Here is a 17,907-nt window from a genome sequence, read left to right as displayed (position 1 = left end):
GCTGTTGTGCACTACACCTTCGGTCTAATCATGTCGGGCTCTTCCATGTCGGCGTTTGGAGCATTGTGATAAGATACCCAACCCAATAAAAACATCCTATTCAGCAAGCACCCTGTAAAACCCTGCAATATGGGGATATAGAAGAGGGACAAGCATAAACAAATCAAATCAATTCTATTTAAGCGCCAAAGTCCTAATGAAGGCTCTATATTCCCATGATCCAATGTCCCCAAAGGGGGGATGGCGTAAGAGAAACATCATCCACAAAACACATTAGCCTGCTTGGACACTTACCTGCTCATTTGCTGGAGGACGGATTCCCACCTTTTTTAACAATTTTTGAAACACCTTGTTTTCCATGGCATCCTCATTGTCTTCGGTTAAAGGTACTAGAGGAACTGACTGAGAGGAGCCTGGCAGACAGAAAAGAATATTCATTTGATTTCAAAGCCTTTACTTTCATGGATTCCCTATAAAGTATATTGTATAAAGTAGCAACGGTATTATTATATGCATTTTCAGCTTCATAACTTGAAGGCACTGAAAATATGTTCTCAAAGGTTATAGACATATGTTGTGCTTTATATCAAGCTTGTTTCACATACAATTAAAGGATATAACTTGATATATAGTTTATAATTAAAAAGCTATATGTCAAGATAACAAAAAGATTTAGTAAAATGGTATGTTATGTTTGCTCCTATAGTGCAAAACCTATTTTAAATTAGCTGCTAAATTGTGCCTGGACCAAGAGAACTAGCAGGACCCACTAAAACAGTGAGCAAACTGAAGGACAGTCAATTGATAATTAAAGTCTCAAAACTTTTACAGGTTACGCTTTTTTGACATATTAAAGTCTGTGGAACTTTGCTGAATATTTATTTTTATATAAGGATTAGAACATATCAGGCATCAATCAGTACTTGTAATTTTTCAACAGAGGAAAGATTGACTTCACTGAACCACCAATAAAATATTTAAAATCAATTGCTGCCCCCCATGCCAAAATGTTGTCAAGTTATTTACATCAACAACTCACCGTCCTCTTCTCTGTCATCTGCAGTCCGATTCAAACAGTTCTGAAGCCACACCAGGGGACTGTGTAGGTCTGTGGATTAGAAAGCATAGCCTCTGAGAATGGAGGAAAGGACTAAAAGGACTGATGAACTAGCAGAAAACCGAATTTTTGTTGTTGTTGTGACTACTGGACACGGATGTTGTAGAAGAATAGCAATAATATCATAAACTTGAAATGGAAAGGCCCTTCAACAGTCAAGAGTGACCCAATGTGTACAAATCAATGGATCAGAAAATCCTACCAACTGTAAACAGGTACAAGATATACTGGAAAATCACATTTTATTTCTACACAAAAGTTATTTTCACACTACAGATAATACCTTGGTGAGTCTACCCCTGTATTTGTCTATTTACATTGTATATAATTATTCACATTAGACAAAAGGATTGAAGGTATAGAACAAAATCCTATATAAACACACACACACACACACATATCATTTTCATAGGATATTACCTATTGTTTAGTAATGCTGGCCACCACAGACTGAGGTATCGCAGTTGATATCAAGGCCAGATACCTCAGTGTACGTGGCCCAAAAACTACTGAGATGCAAAACAATAATGACTGAAATCTGTGGGATCATTATTGGGGATGCTGGAATATATTGTCGGATGAGGACTGTATATCTTTGCTCTCAGCTGGTCTATAGTTATCTTGTGAACGCATTAACAGACGGCAGTCATACGAGATTTCATCCAATGTGGTCACTACATGTGTGGTAATGTTGAAAATCTCTACTGCTCACACAAAGTGGCAGGAACAGCCCCTGCATGGTTTGCTCAAGTCTGCTTGCAGAGCTCAGCATTCATGATAGTTGCCATTCATTTTGTTCTCTTTCCCATAATTCCTTTATAGCCTTACTTATCGAAATACGGTAAGCTTCTCACACTACTAATAAAAGCTTGGCCAAGTGGCAAGAGATTTTGTGATGTCATATGGGACATTGTCATTTTCATTTTTTGGGGGGAGCATGAAAAAGAGCAGACAAAGATAGCGGACACATCCTTCTGTCCAAGACACGAGATTAGGGGATTGTATTGAGCACATACAATCCCCTGTACTAAGCACAATTAAGAAATCATTGTATATGAGTTTACAGTCCTTATAAGGGAAAATTCAGATGGTAAATGTACTTGCCTTCCTGATGTAAACTCTGCACAATACTTTGTATCTTCTTGTCCACAAACAATTCACTTTTACTACCCGATTTGTCTCTTGTTATCTGCTCAAGGTTAGTGTCCTCAGACTCCTCTTCCTCCTCCTCACTATCATAGTCGTCTTCCACCTTGTCTTCCGCTTCAACATCATCCTTTCCATCAACACCAAGATCACGTAGAAAATCTTCTTCAGACTGAAAATAAAAAACCTAAGCTGCACATTTTTCCAGTTTATCAATATTTACTTCTATAGCTACTGTATATATTATAAAAATTGACCCCCCCAAAAAATTATTTCAACAATTGCTGCCATGTAAGAAAGCACTAGGTTGTTTCTTTCCTTTTAAAGGCTAGAAAGCCTTGTCTAATAATAAAAATAAAGAAATGTAAGCATTCATCTTCTAAAACCTCATTGAAAAACAATAGGAAAGAAGTTAGATGTTGGAAACAAAAACTCCACTTCTGCCTCCCAGCACTGCCAATCCCTATAGAACTAATTTCGAACTCTTCACCCTCACCTATATCTCCAAACTCATTCCGCACCCTCCAACCTCTCCAATGCGCCACTGACCTCGGTCCTCAACACTCCATTGATAACAATATCTCGTTCAAAGACTGATTCACACCCATGGAACACAATCCTGCACCCAATCAAAACTCTCCACCAGCCTCCAATGCTTTAAAGTCCACCTGTTCAAAGACTACCAGACTTTCTTCTAACGCTAATTTCTACTCTGTCTCAACCCATCTTCCAACCTCTCATGGACAGGGCCCTCCTTTCTCCCTTCTTTTTGTCTGTCCCCACTTCGTCCACCTGTGTGTACTAATATCATACCTCCTACATATTCTTTACAACACTGCCTATACAAATCGAACCAGTAATATTTTGACAAATGTGCCAATGAGCTATGGGCATCTCATGTCCATAAATGTGTAGCTAAAGAAATGGATTTTGCCAATTTTACTGTTAATACATTTTCATGCAGTTAACTGGGAACAAATGTGCTTTTGCACACCAAAATTCAGTATACTCCCAAACAACAAATAACAGTGTAACAAGATAAAAGTGGTGAAACTATAAAAACATGCATTATAACTGCAGAAATATGCGCCAAAAGAAATATACAAATTGTAAATGGGATATGTTTCCCACATACAGAGAATAGAAGTTATATCCAGTTACCGATAGCCATTGTTTTTTGGTACCTGCACCAATACTTACTTAGGTGCTTACGGAAAAGAGGGCAAGGCGAGTGGCAGGCTGTCCATGAAAGTCTTATAACAAGTACATCTTTGTGGTCATTCAGCCACAGAACCAGGTACATACACTGGCAATTCAATGTAATGAGAGGAAAACAAAAATAGAAATATAACACAAAAGAATACAAAGAAGGCTTTTGTTCCCCTTCTCAGCATACACTAAAAACAGAGAAGCTCAGTCTAGTGCTGACATATTGTTTGTGGAGACCTTTAACCTTTATTAACTCATTGTTCAATGTCCAAGTGGCAGGAGCTAAAAGGAAAGACAATGTAGAACCACACTCCACACTCAGTAAATAGGGTATAACAAGGCATAACCTGTGGTGTGTGCGATAAAACTCCACTCATCTGATGTCATCCTATCTCCCAATATAGGGAAGTGAGTGGTCAGCCATACATGTAGGAACTGTTTTTATTCAAAAGATATGCGTTCAATAGAAAATAAAAAGGAAGAAAAACAAACAAACTGAATTACACATACTATGCCAGAAGATTTTCCCTTTCTCCTCCTCTTCTTATAAAGCTCTTTCCGCTCAGACACCAAGCCCATGCTTATTAGTTTTTCTACAATTCTAGCTTTGGAGCGTTTTGCTGTGATCTGCTTCATGATATTTCCCAATATATCTGCAAAGGGCAATAATAGAAATAGAATATACACATAGAATAGTTTAATAGTGTCACAACTGTCAGCAAACACTTCTTTTGTTTAGTATAATAAATTAAAATCACTGTATTGGCTCTTATTCTTTACATAAGTTCAAATGCTCAGAACCAATTAATTTGGTCTGGATGTAATTATCAGTATATTAATTGCTATTTTCTGGAAATTTATCCAGGATAAATGTGCTGCAAATACATGTTTTCTGGGTACACAGGTTTTTGCATCTAAAACGAGAGGCATACTTATGAAACATGGGATTTTAAAACTGTATGTCTCCTTCCGTATCAGCACCCAAGATACAATCACAAGTTGAAAGAGTCAAAATTGTGTATGATGTACATAGAGGGAAAGCATATAATCAGCTTTAATGGCGTTTTCCACTTTGAATGTTACCTAACTACACTAAGGGGTAAATGTATCAAGGTCCGATTTTGCAAATCCAGCGATTTTCTCGGGAGAGTTGAAACTCGCAGATGTATGAAGCTGAGATTTCATGCAAAATCGCCAGAATTGTGCTTCTGTCAAAACCGCCATTTGCAAAATCGATAGAGATCAAACTCCCGACTGTTTGCCACTGCAGCTATACAAGTCTGAAATGTATTAAGTCTCCCACTTAACTCCCTACCAGATCTTCTGCCTCTTCCCCTTCACTTATCCTCCTTCTCTCCCTCCCTCGTGTCTCTCTGTCTGTCTACCCCACCCCTTAGATTGTACGCTCCTTTGAGCAGGGTCATCTCTCCTCCTGTTTTCACCACTTTTAACTCTGCTCTCCAGCTACCTTGCCCTCCTCCTCTAGGACCTTCTTCTCCCCGTTCCCTCTTGCTCTCTCCCTCCTCTCCACTCTGGGGGGTTTCCCTGCCATCCGTGCCTTCTTGGGCTCCGCCATATGCGGGACCTTCCCCTCTCCCCTCCCTCTCTAGCTGTGCTTTGAGCTCACTGAGTTACTGTGTGTTTTGTTTACTGTATCATGCTGTCTCACCTTTGTATTGTAATTTTGTTTGTCCCTGTACGGCGCTACGGATACCTAGTGGCGCCCTATAAATAAAAATTAATAATAATAATAATAATATGAAGCTGCGATTAAGCAAACTCAGGAGAGTTTGCTTACAAACACGCCAGATACAACACACTGTTTGCTAGCAGCGTGTTGTATAAACACATCAATTTGTACACTGCCTGTCATACAGCTGCCGGAGCTACGGCAGCTGTAAAAACTGTAAATAGTAGATAAAAGTAAAAAAAAAAAAAATGCGTGGGGTCCCCCTCTATTCATGCTTAACCCTAGTGCTGCCTGACTACTGCTGGTTCCGTGAAAATTGGGGAAAAATTTTGCGTGGGGTCCCCCAGATTTTCATGGAACCAGCACTAGGCAAACCAGCCGGGGTTGGAGGCACTATAACAGGGGGACACGCGGCCATAATGACTAACCAACCCCAGACTGTTCAGCGCTGGGCTCGATTCCCTAGGGAGAGGGGGTGTATACAACTATACAACTCGCTACTACAACACAGGAGAGTTTGGCAAACACAGGAGTGTTTGAAATCGCTGCAAATCGCCGGAGATGACAAGCGATTTTCAAGATCAGGGTAAAAATTGCAGCTTGATACATTTGATGAGTTTGGGACTAAAATCGTGGGTTAACACCCACGATTTGCCGCGATTTTAACACGCTGGCAAAATCGGACCTTGATACATTTACCCCTAAATGTCACTTCCCTATAATAGTTTGTTGTGTATTTCAACAGTCACCAATAACTTCTACCAATCACTTTTAGCTCTGCTTAGGTCTCTCCAGACTAAGAGGTCTAATGCAGCACCTGCGACGGTCACTAACTCAGATCACCATGTGCAATGCCAAACGTAGACTGGAATGGTGTAAAACAAACTGCCATTGGACTCTGGAGCAGTGATAACACGTTGAAATTAGATGTTTATCAAGAACATATGAGGTCATGTTCGGGTGTCCACATACTTTTTGGCCATGTACTATAGCACGGTGGCTTAGTGGTCAGCACTTCTGTCACACAGCACTGGGGTCATGAGTTTGATTCCCGACAATGGCAATATCTGTGTGGAGTTTGTATGTTCTCCCCGTGTTTGCGTGGGTTTCCTCCGTATGCTCCGGTTTCCTCCCACACTCCAAACACATACTAGTAGGTTAATTGGCTGCTATTAAATTGGCCTTAGTCTCTCTATGTGTGTATGCAAGTTAGGGGATTTAGATTGTAAGCTCCAATGGGGCAGGGACTGATGTGAATGAGTTCTCCATACAGTGCTGAGGAATAAGTGGCGCTACATAAATATATAGATGATAATGATGATAACCTCCCCCCCATCGTGGCTGAAATACACTCAGTGGTCCCCTTTAATTAATGCAGTAGGTTTGTATGCCATTTTGGCTACCAATGTTATTTTTACACTTTTTATACCTTTCAGTGCAAAACTAGTAAAAGAGGATTTTTGTACTTACGTTAAATCAGTTTCTCTGATTCCGTCTGGGGGACACTGCTTACCATGGGTTGTGGAGGGGAGCACGGGAGTTGGCACCTAGCTAGTTAACTTTAGCACTGCTGACAGACCCCTCCCCTCTACAATCCCCCTGCCTCTTCCTGTTCAGTTAATTAAAAAGCCCAAGGAGAAAAGGCCAATCAAACAAGAGCAGACAGAGGAAAGGCAGAAGGGAGGGATTGCAGTGTCCCCCAGACGGAATCAGAGAAACAGATTTAACGTAAGTACAAAAATCCTCTTTTCTCTTTCATCCAGTCTGGGGGACACTGCTTACCATGGGAACGTTCTAAAGCAGCCCCCTAAGGGTGGGACCATTCTGAAAGCCCCGCTCGTAGAGCACTACGAGCGAAATGTGCTTCCGCAGATGCAAATACATTAAACTGGTAAAATTTTGTAAAGGTGTGGACAGAGGACCAGGTGGCTGCTCTGCACAGTGGCGCGGCCATGAGGGAGCTACTAAAATCACCGGCCGACCGCCTTGCCTCACTCGTCTGAGTACTCGAGGAAGCAGGGAAATCGGGGGAAACAGATAACCCAACCTGAATTCCCATGACATGGACATCACGTCCACCGCTACCGCTAAGGCGTCTCTTGCCCTTGCGCAAAACCTGTGAACTTTTTTGTTGTGTCTGGAGGCCATGAAGTCTATAACCGGAAGACCCCACCTCTGAACTAGAGACTGAAATACTTCCGGGTGGAGGGACCACTCCCCTGGCATCATCGCATTGCGACTGAGGTAATCGGCCTCCCAATTTTTTTTTCCTGGAATGAACACCGCCGAGATTGCTGGAACATACTGTTCTGCCCAAAGAAATATCTGAGCTGGTACTCGCATTGCAGATGCACTCCTGGTTCCTCCCTGTCTGTTGACATACGCCACAGCCGTGGCATTGTCGGACTGAACTCTGACTGGGTCGCCCTGAAGAAGAGTCTGGGCCCCCCCGGAGAGCTAAAAGAATTGCCTTCAACTCTAACGTGTTGATTGATGAGGCTGATTCCTGAACTGACCAGAGCCCCTGGAGCCTGAGGTGCAGGACTACCGCCCCCCAACCCCTCAGGCTGGCATCTGTTGTGGCTATGATCCATGACCATGGAGCAAAGGACCTGCCCACCGACATGTGATTCTGATTCAGTCACCACTAAAGCGATTCTCTCGCCCCCGAAGACAGCGAGATCCTCTGGAGATCCAAACGTAGGTGGGATCCTGACCATTTTGTCAACAGATCCCACTGGAAGCACCGAGAATGAGCCCGACCAAAGGGGATGGTCTCGAAGGAGGCCACCATCTTTCCCAGCAGCCGCATGCACAAATAAATTGAGGGGCTGGGAGAGGACAAGACCTGAGATGTTATACTCCGAATTGAACTGATCTTCTCCGCAGGCAGGAACACCTTTTGCTGACTGGTGTCCATGATGAGCCCTAGGAAGACCATGCGTTGGCACGGAACCACCTGGGATTTCTTTAAGTTTATCAGCCACCCATGGCTCTCGAGAACCTCCAAGGTGAGGGATAAGTGCTGACGTAAGCAAATGTCTGAGGAGGATTTGATGAGCAGATCGTCCAAATAAGGCACGACCTGAACTCCCTTTGAGTGGAGACACGCTGCCATCACTGACATGATCTTCGTGAAGACCCTCGGAGCTGTGGAGAGCCCGAAACGAAGAGCCCAAAACTGATAGTGGGAGGCCTCCACTGTGAATCTTAAGAGAGATTGATGGTCGCTCCAAATGGGGACGTGGAGGTATGCGTCCTTTATGTCTATGGAAGCCATAAACTGATCCTTCTCTAAGCCGTTTATTACCGACCTCAGGGATTCCATCCGAAATCTGTCCACTCGTAAGTGCACATTGAGGTTCTTTAGGTTTAAAATGGGTCGAAAGGACCCGTCCGGCTTCTTGACCAGAAAAAGATTTGAATAAAACCCTTTTCCCTTCTGGTTGTCTGGGACCCTGCAAATGACTCTCTGTGAAAGAAGAGAGGCCACACAGGCCTGTATTGCCTGTCTTCTTGGTGGATCTCGGGGTAGCGGGGTTACAAAGAAACAATGTGGTACCGGACCCAGCAGGTCTATCATATACCCCCTTGATATGATGCACTGAATCCAAGAGTCTTGGGATGACGCTGCCCACTGTTCGTGAAACAAAGACAGACGTCCCCCCACTGGCGCCACCTTCAGGAGAGTAGAGTGGTCGTCAGGACGCAGGCTTCTCCTGAGTCTTGGAGGCCTGGCACCTAGCTGCAAATGAGGATCTACCCATGACAGAGGAGCCTCGAGCATTTGGTTGTCTACCTCTAAATGACTGCCCTCTAGGCAAGGAGGTCCCCCTAAAGGGCTGACGAAAGGAGCTGAACACCTTGGGGTCCGGCTCCTACTTGAGAATACAGGCAAAGAAGTGCTTTTGTCCCCTGTTGCCTGGGAAATCATAATATCCAATTCCGGGCCGAACAAACCTGCTGCTGAAAAGGGAATGGTTTCAACCGACTTTTAGGATTCCGAATCTCCCTCCCAGGATTTCAGCCATAACGTTCTTCTTGCTGAAATAGATGCAGCTTGAATAGAGGAGGACACAGACGCTGTGTTCTGGGCCGCCTCATAAAGGTACCCGATGCCTCTTTCAAATGTAAGGCCAGGGGAAGTAAATCAGAGTCCTGTAACGCCTCTGCCAGTTGATCTGCCCATGCTTCCATGGCTCTAGCAACCCAAGCTGAAGCAAATGTGGGTCTAAAGGAAGAACCCGCAGCCACAAATATAGATTTTAGCTGAGATTCCACTCTGCGATCAGTGGCATCCTGTAGAGTTGCTGAGCCCGGGACCGGTAGTAAAGTGTGTCGGGCCAAACAGGCTACTCGAATATCCACTTTAGGGATTCCCTCCCAGCGGGCCACTTCCTCCTCCTGCAATGGATACAGGGAAGAGAACCTCCTGGGAACAGAGAACTTTTTATCAGGCTGTTTCCAGGCTCCCTCTGCAATATCTCGGAGTTCTACAGAAGGGGAAAAACAGATAACCTTCCTTTTGGCCTTCTTAAAAAGACTTCTGTCTCTAGGACTAGGATCCTCCGGTTCTGGGAGGTCCAACGCCTGTCTCACCGCTAAAACCAAATCATCAATAAATTGGCTTTTAGTGTTCTCCTCCGACCTCAGGGATTCCATCCGAAATCTGTCCACTCGTAAGTGCACATTGAGGTTCTTTAGGTTTAAAATGGGTCGATAAATTGGCTTTTAGTGTTCTCCTCCTGTTCCAAAGGTTGAACCTGGTCAGGATCAAAATTTGTTTCCCCTTCCTCCTATGAAAGGCCCTCAGAATCTGACAGGACCATAAGGGGATTAGCGGATCTAAGCTGCTTTCTTTTAGCAGGGGGGATGTCTGGGGATTCCAGTAACTGGTTTAGTTTGTCCAAAGCTTTTACAAATGCTGCGGACCATGCTGGTTCTGTGGGAACAGGGGGCTGGTCTGTAAGCAAAGAGGAAGGTCCTGGTATAGACGTTCCAATAGAACCTGTGGGAGCCGGGAGGCCCAAAGGTGTACTAGCATTTTTACCCGCAGAGGCTGCCACACTAGATAGCAACTGAGTAGATTGTGAGATAATCTGTGCTAAAGAGGAAACTGACTGTGTCAGGGAGGCCACCCAGGCCGGTTCCTCTGTCAGTGGGGCTGGAATATGCTGGGTTTGCGCAGAGGGGACCCCTCCTTCGCAGTCAGAGCAGTGCCCACATGGTAATTTAACCTTACATCTTGAACATGTAAAATACTTTGCCATATGGCCCTTTCCTTTATCTGTCATCTTTACAAAGGAAGGCACTTCAAACACACAGACTTAAATTGAAATTGAGAGAAAGAGAGACAGTGAGAAAAACAAGTAATCAACTAATCTGACATAAAAGTTGTACTTGTATTCTGATAAACAACAATGTAATATTTTGGCAAGTAGGAGAACTACAATATAACCCCTACTAGCCCACTTTGCAGTCAGAGCAAATACAGTAATATGTGTTTAAATAAATCAGATGCTTAGCCCACAGGCCAAACAGGGGAGAAGTCCAACAGCAATGTCTTGGTGCCTGCTCCCTCTGATCTGTGTCCTTTCCCGGGCTTCTCCTTGGTGCCAGAAGACCGGGCTAGTCCAATTTTTCATGGAGAGCAGGGGAGCTCTATTCTTAGCTCCCCCCCTTTCCGATAATGCTGTCTCTCTGTTATTTTTTGTTTCCTTTTTTTACAGAAAAAAATGGTATGCGGCAGAGTAGTGGAGACCTCAAAGAGTTGAGGTCTTCGTAGCGGTTTGCACCCCGATGCCCCCTCCTATGTATGAAGGGGGATCTTGGTATGGCCCCCTTCTGTTCTACGCGCTCCTTCGCGGATCCAAGATGGCCGCCGGCATTTTGGTAACTCCGATAACCGGCACTCTATGTCTGCAGAGGCAGCGCCGGTTATCGGGGAGGCTCCAAGAGTGACAGCGGTCACTCTGTATTCAGGCACCCTGTTTACTCTGCCAGTGAGATCCTCTGGCTCTCATCTGACCAAGTAGTGCCTGCGCTGCTGTTCTGGGAGTGTGTTCTCTATAATAGAACACACTCCCAGGTCTGCCACCAAGGTTTCCTAAGGAAAAAAGTAAATAGAAAAAAATAAAATAAAATAATGCAGTAACTTAAAACACAGCCCAACTCCATGGGCACCTAAAAAAAAAACTGAACAGGAAAAGGCAGGGGGATTGTAGAGGGGAGGGGTCTGTCAGCAGTGCTAAAGTTAACTAGCTAGGTGCCAACTCCCATGCTCCCCTCCACAACCCATGGTAAGCAGTGTCCCCCAGACTGGATGAAAGAGAAATAAAGTGTTTGAGTTTTTTTATTGAAATTGGAAGAACTAAAAGCAAATGTGTGCATTCACACATCACCTTTCTAAAAAGGCAAAAAACAGGATTCTACACATCTCCATAATGAAATCTACACTTGAAAAAAATAATGCATATTTTGGCAAGATTTACTATGCATTTTTAGAAAATACCATTACTTTGTTTACACCTCCTGACAAGCGAAGTCTTCTGAAAAAAAATAAATGGTATTATTTGTGTGGGTACTGCATAAACAAATTACTGATATTGATGTTGAAATGTGACCATTAAAAAAAGTGCTAAAATCGGTTCAGCAGAGGGGTGAGAAAAGCCTCAGTACTGGAGGGGTTACTCGCATAGTCAGGACTGTGGCCATTAGTTCAGAAGGGTTGTATACACAGTATATTTGTATAAAGAGTTTACTGATGATGTTGGTCTTGGCAAACACTTGACAGCAAGTGAATGAACAACTGGAAAGTAATGGAACTTGAGAGAATACTGTTGTTTAAGACTGCATCACCTGCCTTCTCACAGAAACCCCCCCTCTCAGGTCACTTGTCTGTTAAAAGTCTAAAAAAAATGTTTGTATATTTAAAGTGCATTTCAGATTCACATCAGCATTTGTGATCATTATTCCTCTCCTGCATGTCTGCATGCTTTTGAAGTGGACAGATAAGGAATTGCCACATCAGCAAGTCACGGACAGAGTTTGGAAGTAGGAGATGGATTCCCCCAGCACAACACAGCAGCAATGTGATGCTCCTGTCAATTTTATGCTGGAAAATTATGGGTGCCAAACACATCTATATTAAATGAAGTTCATAATCCAACTTGTTAATCAATGCATTGTAGTGCATTAGTACACTTGCTATGAAATGTAGATATTTTTCTTTAAGTGATCAGAGGCAAAAGTAAAGTATCATTGGGAGGAACAACAGAAGTCATATTAAAACGACTCCATGCTAGAGACGTAAAACTGCAAACATTGAGATTTACCATCTGTTTCTTGAAACTCCTCATAAAGGCGCTGAAGTTCCATCTCTTGGTCTTCAGTCCAGAGCACAATTCGAGTTCCTTTACTGCAATAAGACAAGCAAATCAACCAAAATGCTTCAATCCTACTTTGTACTCATGCTGAACCCAAAACGTTTCAATGACAGCTAGCCACTTGCAAATGGAAGTGTACAGTTAACATAGAAACCAGAGGAAAAGGAGAGGTAGTTCTCTAGCCTACTTGGGAGAGCGGAGATGTAGAGAGCGACTGTTTCATCTTTATTAGGTGATTATGACATTGCCTGTTTTTATAATTACTACAACAAACTTTATACCTCACAGGCTCAGTACACCCCAGATATCACGCATGCACATTGGATAAGATGTGCTGCCCCATCACCATCTCCTGAAAACAGTTTATTGATTCTCCCACTACTCTGTAGGCGTGTAAAAAAACGAGATAACACTGTAACCATCCTGTTCCTCGTTTCACACATAATGTGGATTATAGCAAGTTCTTTTTATAGCACTTGCTTTTGTTCCCCAGCTCAACAGACTACAACTGCAGTATCTAATTACATGTGGATAAGGGGACATTATAATATGTATATTGTTGATTGTATATTGTTGATGTGGCAGTGAGGTTGTTATTTATTGTCCTTAAAGTGAAGCCAGGGGGTTATGGGTAGGGATCAGGTTGCAAGATACTGGAGGGGGAAAACTAATTAGTGTCCATTGTTCTCACAAGACTAGTCCAGACAGGCCATCTAGCAGGGAAGGTTCTGTGGAAGGACAGCTTCTCTTCATTCCCCTCTCCAACCCCCCCCCCCCCTAGTCCAGCACTGACCAATGTTTAACAAGGAGAGGCCTAGGGGTTTGCCCAGATAGGGAAAAGGACTGTGGAAATTTGACCCGAGATATAAGGGGTCATTCCAGGGGGAAAGGGGATATTCATTCTGAGGATTGATTCATGGAAGGTGCAGTGTAGCTGGTTTTGAGTTTTTGTTCTCTACCAATGGACTACAGCTGCAGTTAAGAGAAGAACTCCATGGTTCTTTAAATCAGGACATCCAGGTGACTGTAACTCCTTAAGCTAGTGGGGTAAGTGACAGATGATGTGGTAAACCTGCCTAACATTTATTTACTGTGTGTACATAATATTCTAGTATTATTTTTATTACAATAAATGTACTTTTGTACTTTTTTAACTGCATTTGCCTGAGTGACTAATAAGAACCTTAGAAGGTACTAGGCAAACCTGGTGAATCACAACCTTACAGAATAACAAGGCCTTAGAGCTGGATAGATTAACTGCTGAACATTATAAAGAGCATACACATTTTTGCTTTCAAACTCTTTAAAACCTTTAATCATAAGGGAGACCCCCAATTCACATCAGAAAGACTTATAATTCTACCTTTCAAACCTGGTAAGGCACAAACCTTAGACGCTTGTTCAAGGACGGAGGTATACAACTTTACCTGTCTCTCATAGTTAATTTCTCTTACATACTGTTACATAGAGTTTGGCACTTTAAAGTCTGAAACTGCTCCCCCTTCGATATCCCCTCCCTGTAGAAAACTCAGATTTACAGGTATCTGTTAGATGGTATGCCTTCGCCCTCCAAGAGACATGGAAAAAAAGAGGACTTAAAGTCTGAAATTTTAGTGGACCAGAAAGGGCTTCTATTTTCCCTAATCACTAATAGAGACTGGTTTCAAGTCTGCTTTTGTGAGGAGCCCCTCAAAAAAGCAAAAAAAAAAAAAGAGATAAAAAAATAGAGAAACAAACCTAAATTCAATCACATAGGACTACAGTGTTTTTCAACATGGCTGTCACTGACATTGAAGGATTCTATTTCATTGAACCTTTTCACTGCTGATGCAGCAAGTACCATCCAGACAGCTTCATAGCAGGAGTCGGATGTCAGAAGTGGGCCTAAAAAGTACCACTTTGGTGCCTCCTCCTGGTTCCCTATGAGGAACTGCCTCTGAAGGGGGTTCCAGTCACTGCCCATAAGAACATGCTATCTGGCACCGCAGTGCCGGACCATGCATCAGAACCACAAATTTAGGTAAGTGAACTCCCCTCTTCTGACTGGAAGCCCACAGTTTCATTCAGTCCCCAACAACTGGGCGTAAATGTAGAAAAGGGGGTCAGGTGTGAGCTAGTGTATACAGCAGTTCTCTAATTAAGCACAGTCTGTCCAATAGGGTCTGTTGTCTGAACAATGGCCATGCTTAGTGCTAGGCACTGGGGGGGAATGTGCAAAATCTCAGACAGCCTTGCACAGTGTTGGCCAACCTGTGACACTCCAGGTGTTGTGAAACTACAAGTCCCAGCATACCCTTCCAGCAATAAGCTGCTACATATTGGCAAAGCATTTCGAATTAAGGGACACATGTGATAGAGGAAAACATGTTTAATAAGGGCACTCAGCATTAATCATATTATTAAAATATACCTTTTATTAGTTCAATTTAAAATATTTATATTCCCATAATGAATCTGAGCATCGTAGGTAGCGAAATAATAAAAGAGAAGAAAAGAAAAATATGGTGAATAATAAAGATTTTAAAATAAAGATGTTAATAATACGGCAAAAAATTGCCAAGCCTCGCTATGTTGTTTATTTTATATAATCCAAAGTATATTTCATTATTAGATTCTCACGCTAAACTAGTAAATAGTAGGGCTTATATTCAATGCCTTTACTATTGGTTGATTCTCCGTGTATTATTACACTCTAGCTTTGCCGAGTAAAAGCGAGTAGCGAAACGAGCGTCGTCATTTGCCTCGCTATGTTGTATAATTAACCCACGCTATCTTAATAATATGTTTGGAGTATAAAGTCTAATATATTAGAGGGATATTAATCCCTATGCCTAAGAGACATACCGAATACAGGTTCTGTTTATTAAGAGGCAGCTATATGAGGGACTCAGTTTCTCCGAGGCTAGAGTGTTATTTGATCATGGCATTTATCCAGCTACTGTCCACACTGTTTCAATAATGTGTTTGGAGCATAAAATCCACGATATTAGAGGGATATTTATCCCAATAGCCTAAGAGACATACGGAATAGAGGTCCTGTTTATTAGGAGGAAGTTACAAGAGGGACATAGTTTCTCCGAGGCTAGGGTGTAATTTGATCACGGCATTCGCTCAGCAACAGCTAGCACAAGGATAGAGGATACTAGATAAAGAGGGATTCAGACTCTCTGAATTTATAATGTAACCAAATGGTATCTACATACTATCAGCTAGCATCGGATAGACGATATTAAATTTATGCTACTATTAACAGAAGAGAATGAGAATTTATTGGTTAGCATAATAACGAACTTAATATAAATTAAATATTCTCTTGTAGCAGACTAGCTATGTGACTAGTGTTACCATTTATGGGAGTTATAAACAATAGCCTGTGGACACATACTCAGTGTAATAATACACGGAGAATCAACCAATAGTAAAGGCATTGAATAGAAGCCCTATTATTTACTAGTTTAGCGTGAGAATCTAATAATGAAATATACTTTGGATTATATAAAATAAACAACATAGCGAGGCTTGGCAATTTTTTGCCGTATTATTAACATCTTTATTTTAAAATCTTTATTATTCAGCATATTTTTCTTTTCTTCTCTTTTATTATTTCGCTACCTACGATGCTCAGATTCATTATGGGAATATAAATATTTTAAATTGAACTAATAAAAGGTATATTTTAATAATATGATTAATACTGAGTGCTCTTATTAAACATGTTTTCCTCTATCACATGTGTCCCTTAATTCGAATTGTTTTACATGTTAAGGTGCACCAATCCAGCTACAAGATAAAATTACATATATGTGATAAAAATATCAGTCTGGACAGAAATTACATCTTTTCTGTCATCTCTCTCACTACCACATCTCTCACGACACTGATATCACTTTTTTGAACGCGGATATCACCCAGATAGAAACAATTTCAGCAATAAAAATGATGAAATCATCATCGGCTCCAGGCCCCGATGGATTCACAGCACAATATTATAAGAAATTTGCCATAGACCTTGCCCCACATATGACAGATTTCTTTAACAACATCTTAATGGGTTCACCTTTTAATGAGGCGACGACCTTGGCCACTATCGTTGTTATACCAAAACCAGATAAAGATCCTACCTCCTGTCCCAGTTATAGGCCTATATCCTTATTAAACGTGGACCTCAAGGTCTATGCCAAAATTTTAGCTAACCGCTTGAACACCCTTCTCCCCTCCCTGATCCACCCAGATCAGGTCGGATTTATACCAGGCCGCCAAGCTATAGACAACACCAGACGGGCTATTGACCTCATACATTCTATTCATTCTGGTAAATCACCATCACTAATCATGGCACTTGATGCCGAAAAAGCGTTTGATCGCATCTCTTGGACCTTTATGTCTAGGGTTTTGGGGTCGATGGGTTTCTCTGGTAAGTTTTTAGACGGCCTATTAGCTTTGTATCAGTCTCCCAGAGCAACGGTAGTGGCCAACGGAGTCGCCTCTTCCCCATTTTCAATTTCTAATGGGACGCGGCAGGGATGCCCACTTTCCCCTTTAATCTTTGCCCTGTTAATTGAACCATTAGCAGCAAAAATCCGATCTAACGGGGCGATACACGGAGTTAAAACAGGGAAATCCGAACATAAAATATCATTATATGTTGACGATGTTCTTTTGACTCTCTCGGATCCCGCTGTTTCTCTTCCCCCCCTTCTCGCAGACATCAAAACCTACAGTTACATCTCGGGATACAAAATCAATCCACAAAAAACAGAAACTCTGGATTTCTATCTCACAGAAAGTATGAAATCTTCTCTCACTCAACAATTCCCCTTCAAATGGCACCAAAAAAAGATAAAATATTTAGGCGTCTACATAACTAAACAATATAGTCAGCTTTTCCAAGCTAACTATCCTAAACTACTATCCCAAATTAAATCTGATTTAGAAACCTGGAGTAAAAACGTCATTTCCTGGATAGGGCGAATCAACTCAGTCAAAATGAACATTTTGCCCAGGTTATTATATCTTTTTCAAGCCCTTCCCATACGCATCCCCCCTTATGTATTCAAATGTTTGCAACATTATACTTCACAATTCATATGGGGTAGAAAACGTCCAAGAGTTCGGCTCCTTGTTCTACAAAGGTCGACGCAGGAGGGCGGTTTGGGAGTCCCCAATTTTAAAAATTATTTCTTGGCAGCGCAACTTGCCCAATGTATTTTATGGAACTCCCCGGGCTCCTCCAGAGTTTGGGTCTCGATCGAATCCGAAAGCTTAGGTATTTCCGCCTCCTCTCTCCTGTGGCTCCCTCGCACTAAACGTCCTCGGTCCGTTCTTAATCACCCAATTGTATCGCATTCGCTCTCTCTCTG

The 17,907-nt window shown here is 42.3% G+C and overlaps 1 protein-coding gene across 2 annotated transcripts in view; it reads right to left on the bottom strand.

Moving 5' to 3' along the window:
• The window catches only part of TIMELESS (timeless circadian regulator), an 83,585-nt gene that overhangs the window by 12,283 nt on the left and 53,395 nt on the right, over positions 1-17,907 (bottom strand). For both annotated transcript variants that reach the window (XM_075199521.1, XM_075199520.1), the window contains exons 23-27: positions 12,497-12,579; positions 3,983-4,125; positions 2,222-2,435; positions 1,040-1,108; positions 295-413 (exon numbers count right to left, since the gene is read on the bottom strand). In XM_075199521.1, coding sequence (XP_075055622.1) covers positions 295-413; positions 1,040-1,108; positions 2,222-2,435; positions 3,983-4,125; positions 12,497-12,579 — 628 coding nt within the window. The remainder of the gene's footprint in view (positions 1-294; positions 414-1,039; positions 1,109-2,221; positions 2,436-3,982; positions 4,126-12,496; positions 12,580-17,907) is intronic.

Source organism: Mixophyes fleayi, chromosome 2 (genome assembly GCF_038048845.1).
Source record: "Mixophyes fleayi isolate aMixFle1 chromosome 2, aMixFle1.hap1, whole genome shotgun sequence".
NCBI classification, from domain to species: Eukaryota; Metazoa; Chordata; class Amphibia; order Anura; family Limnodynastidae; genus Mixophyes; species Mixophyes fleayi.
This window is presented reverse-complemented; position numbering and strand designations above follow the sequence as displayed.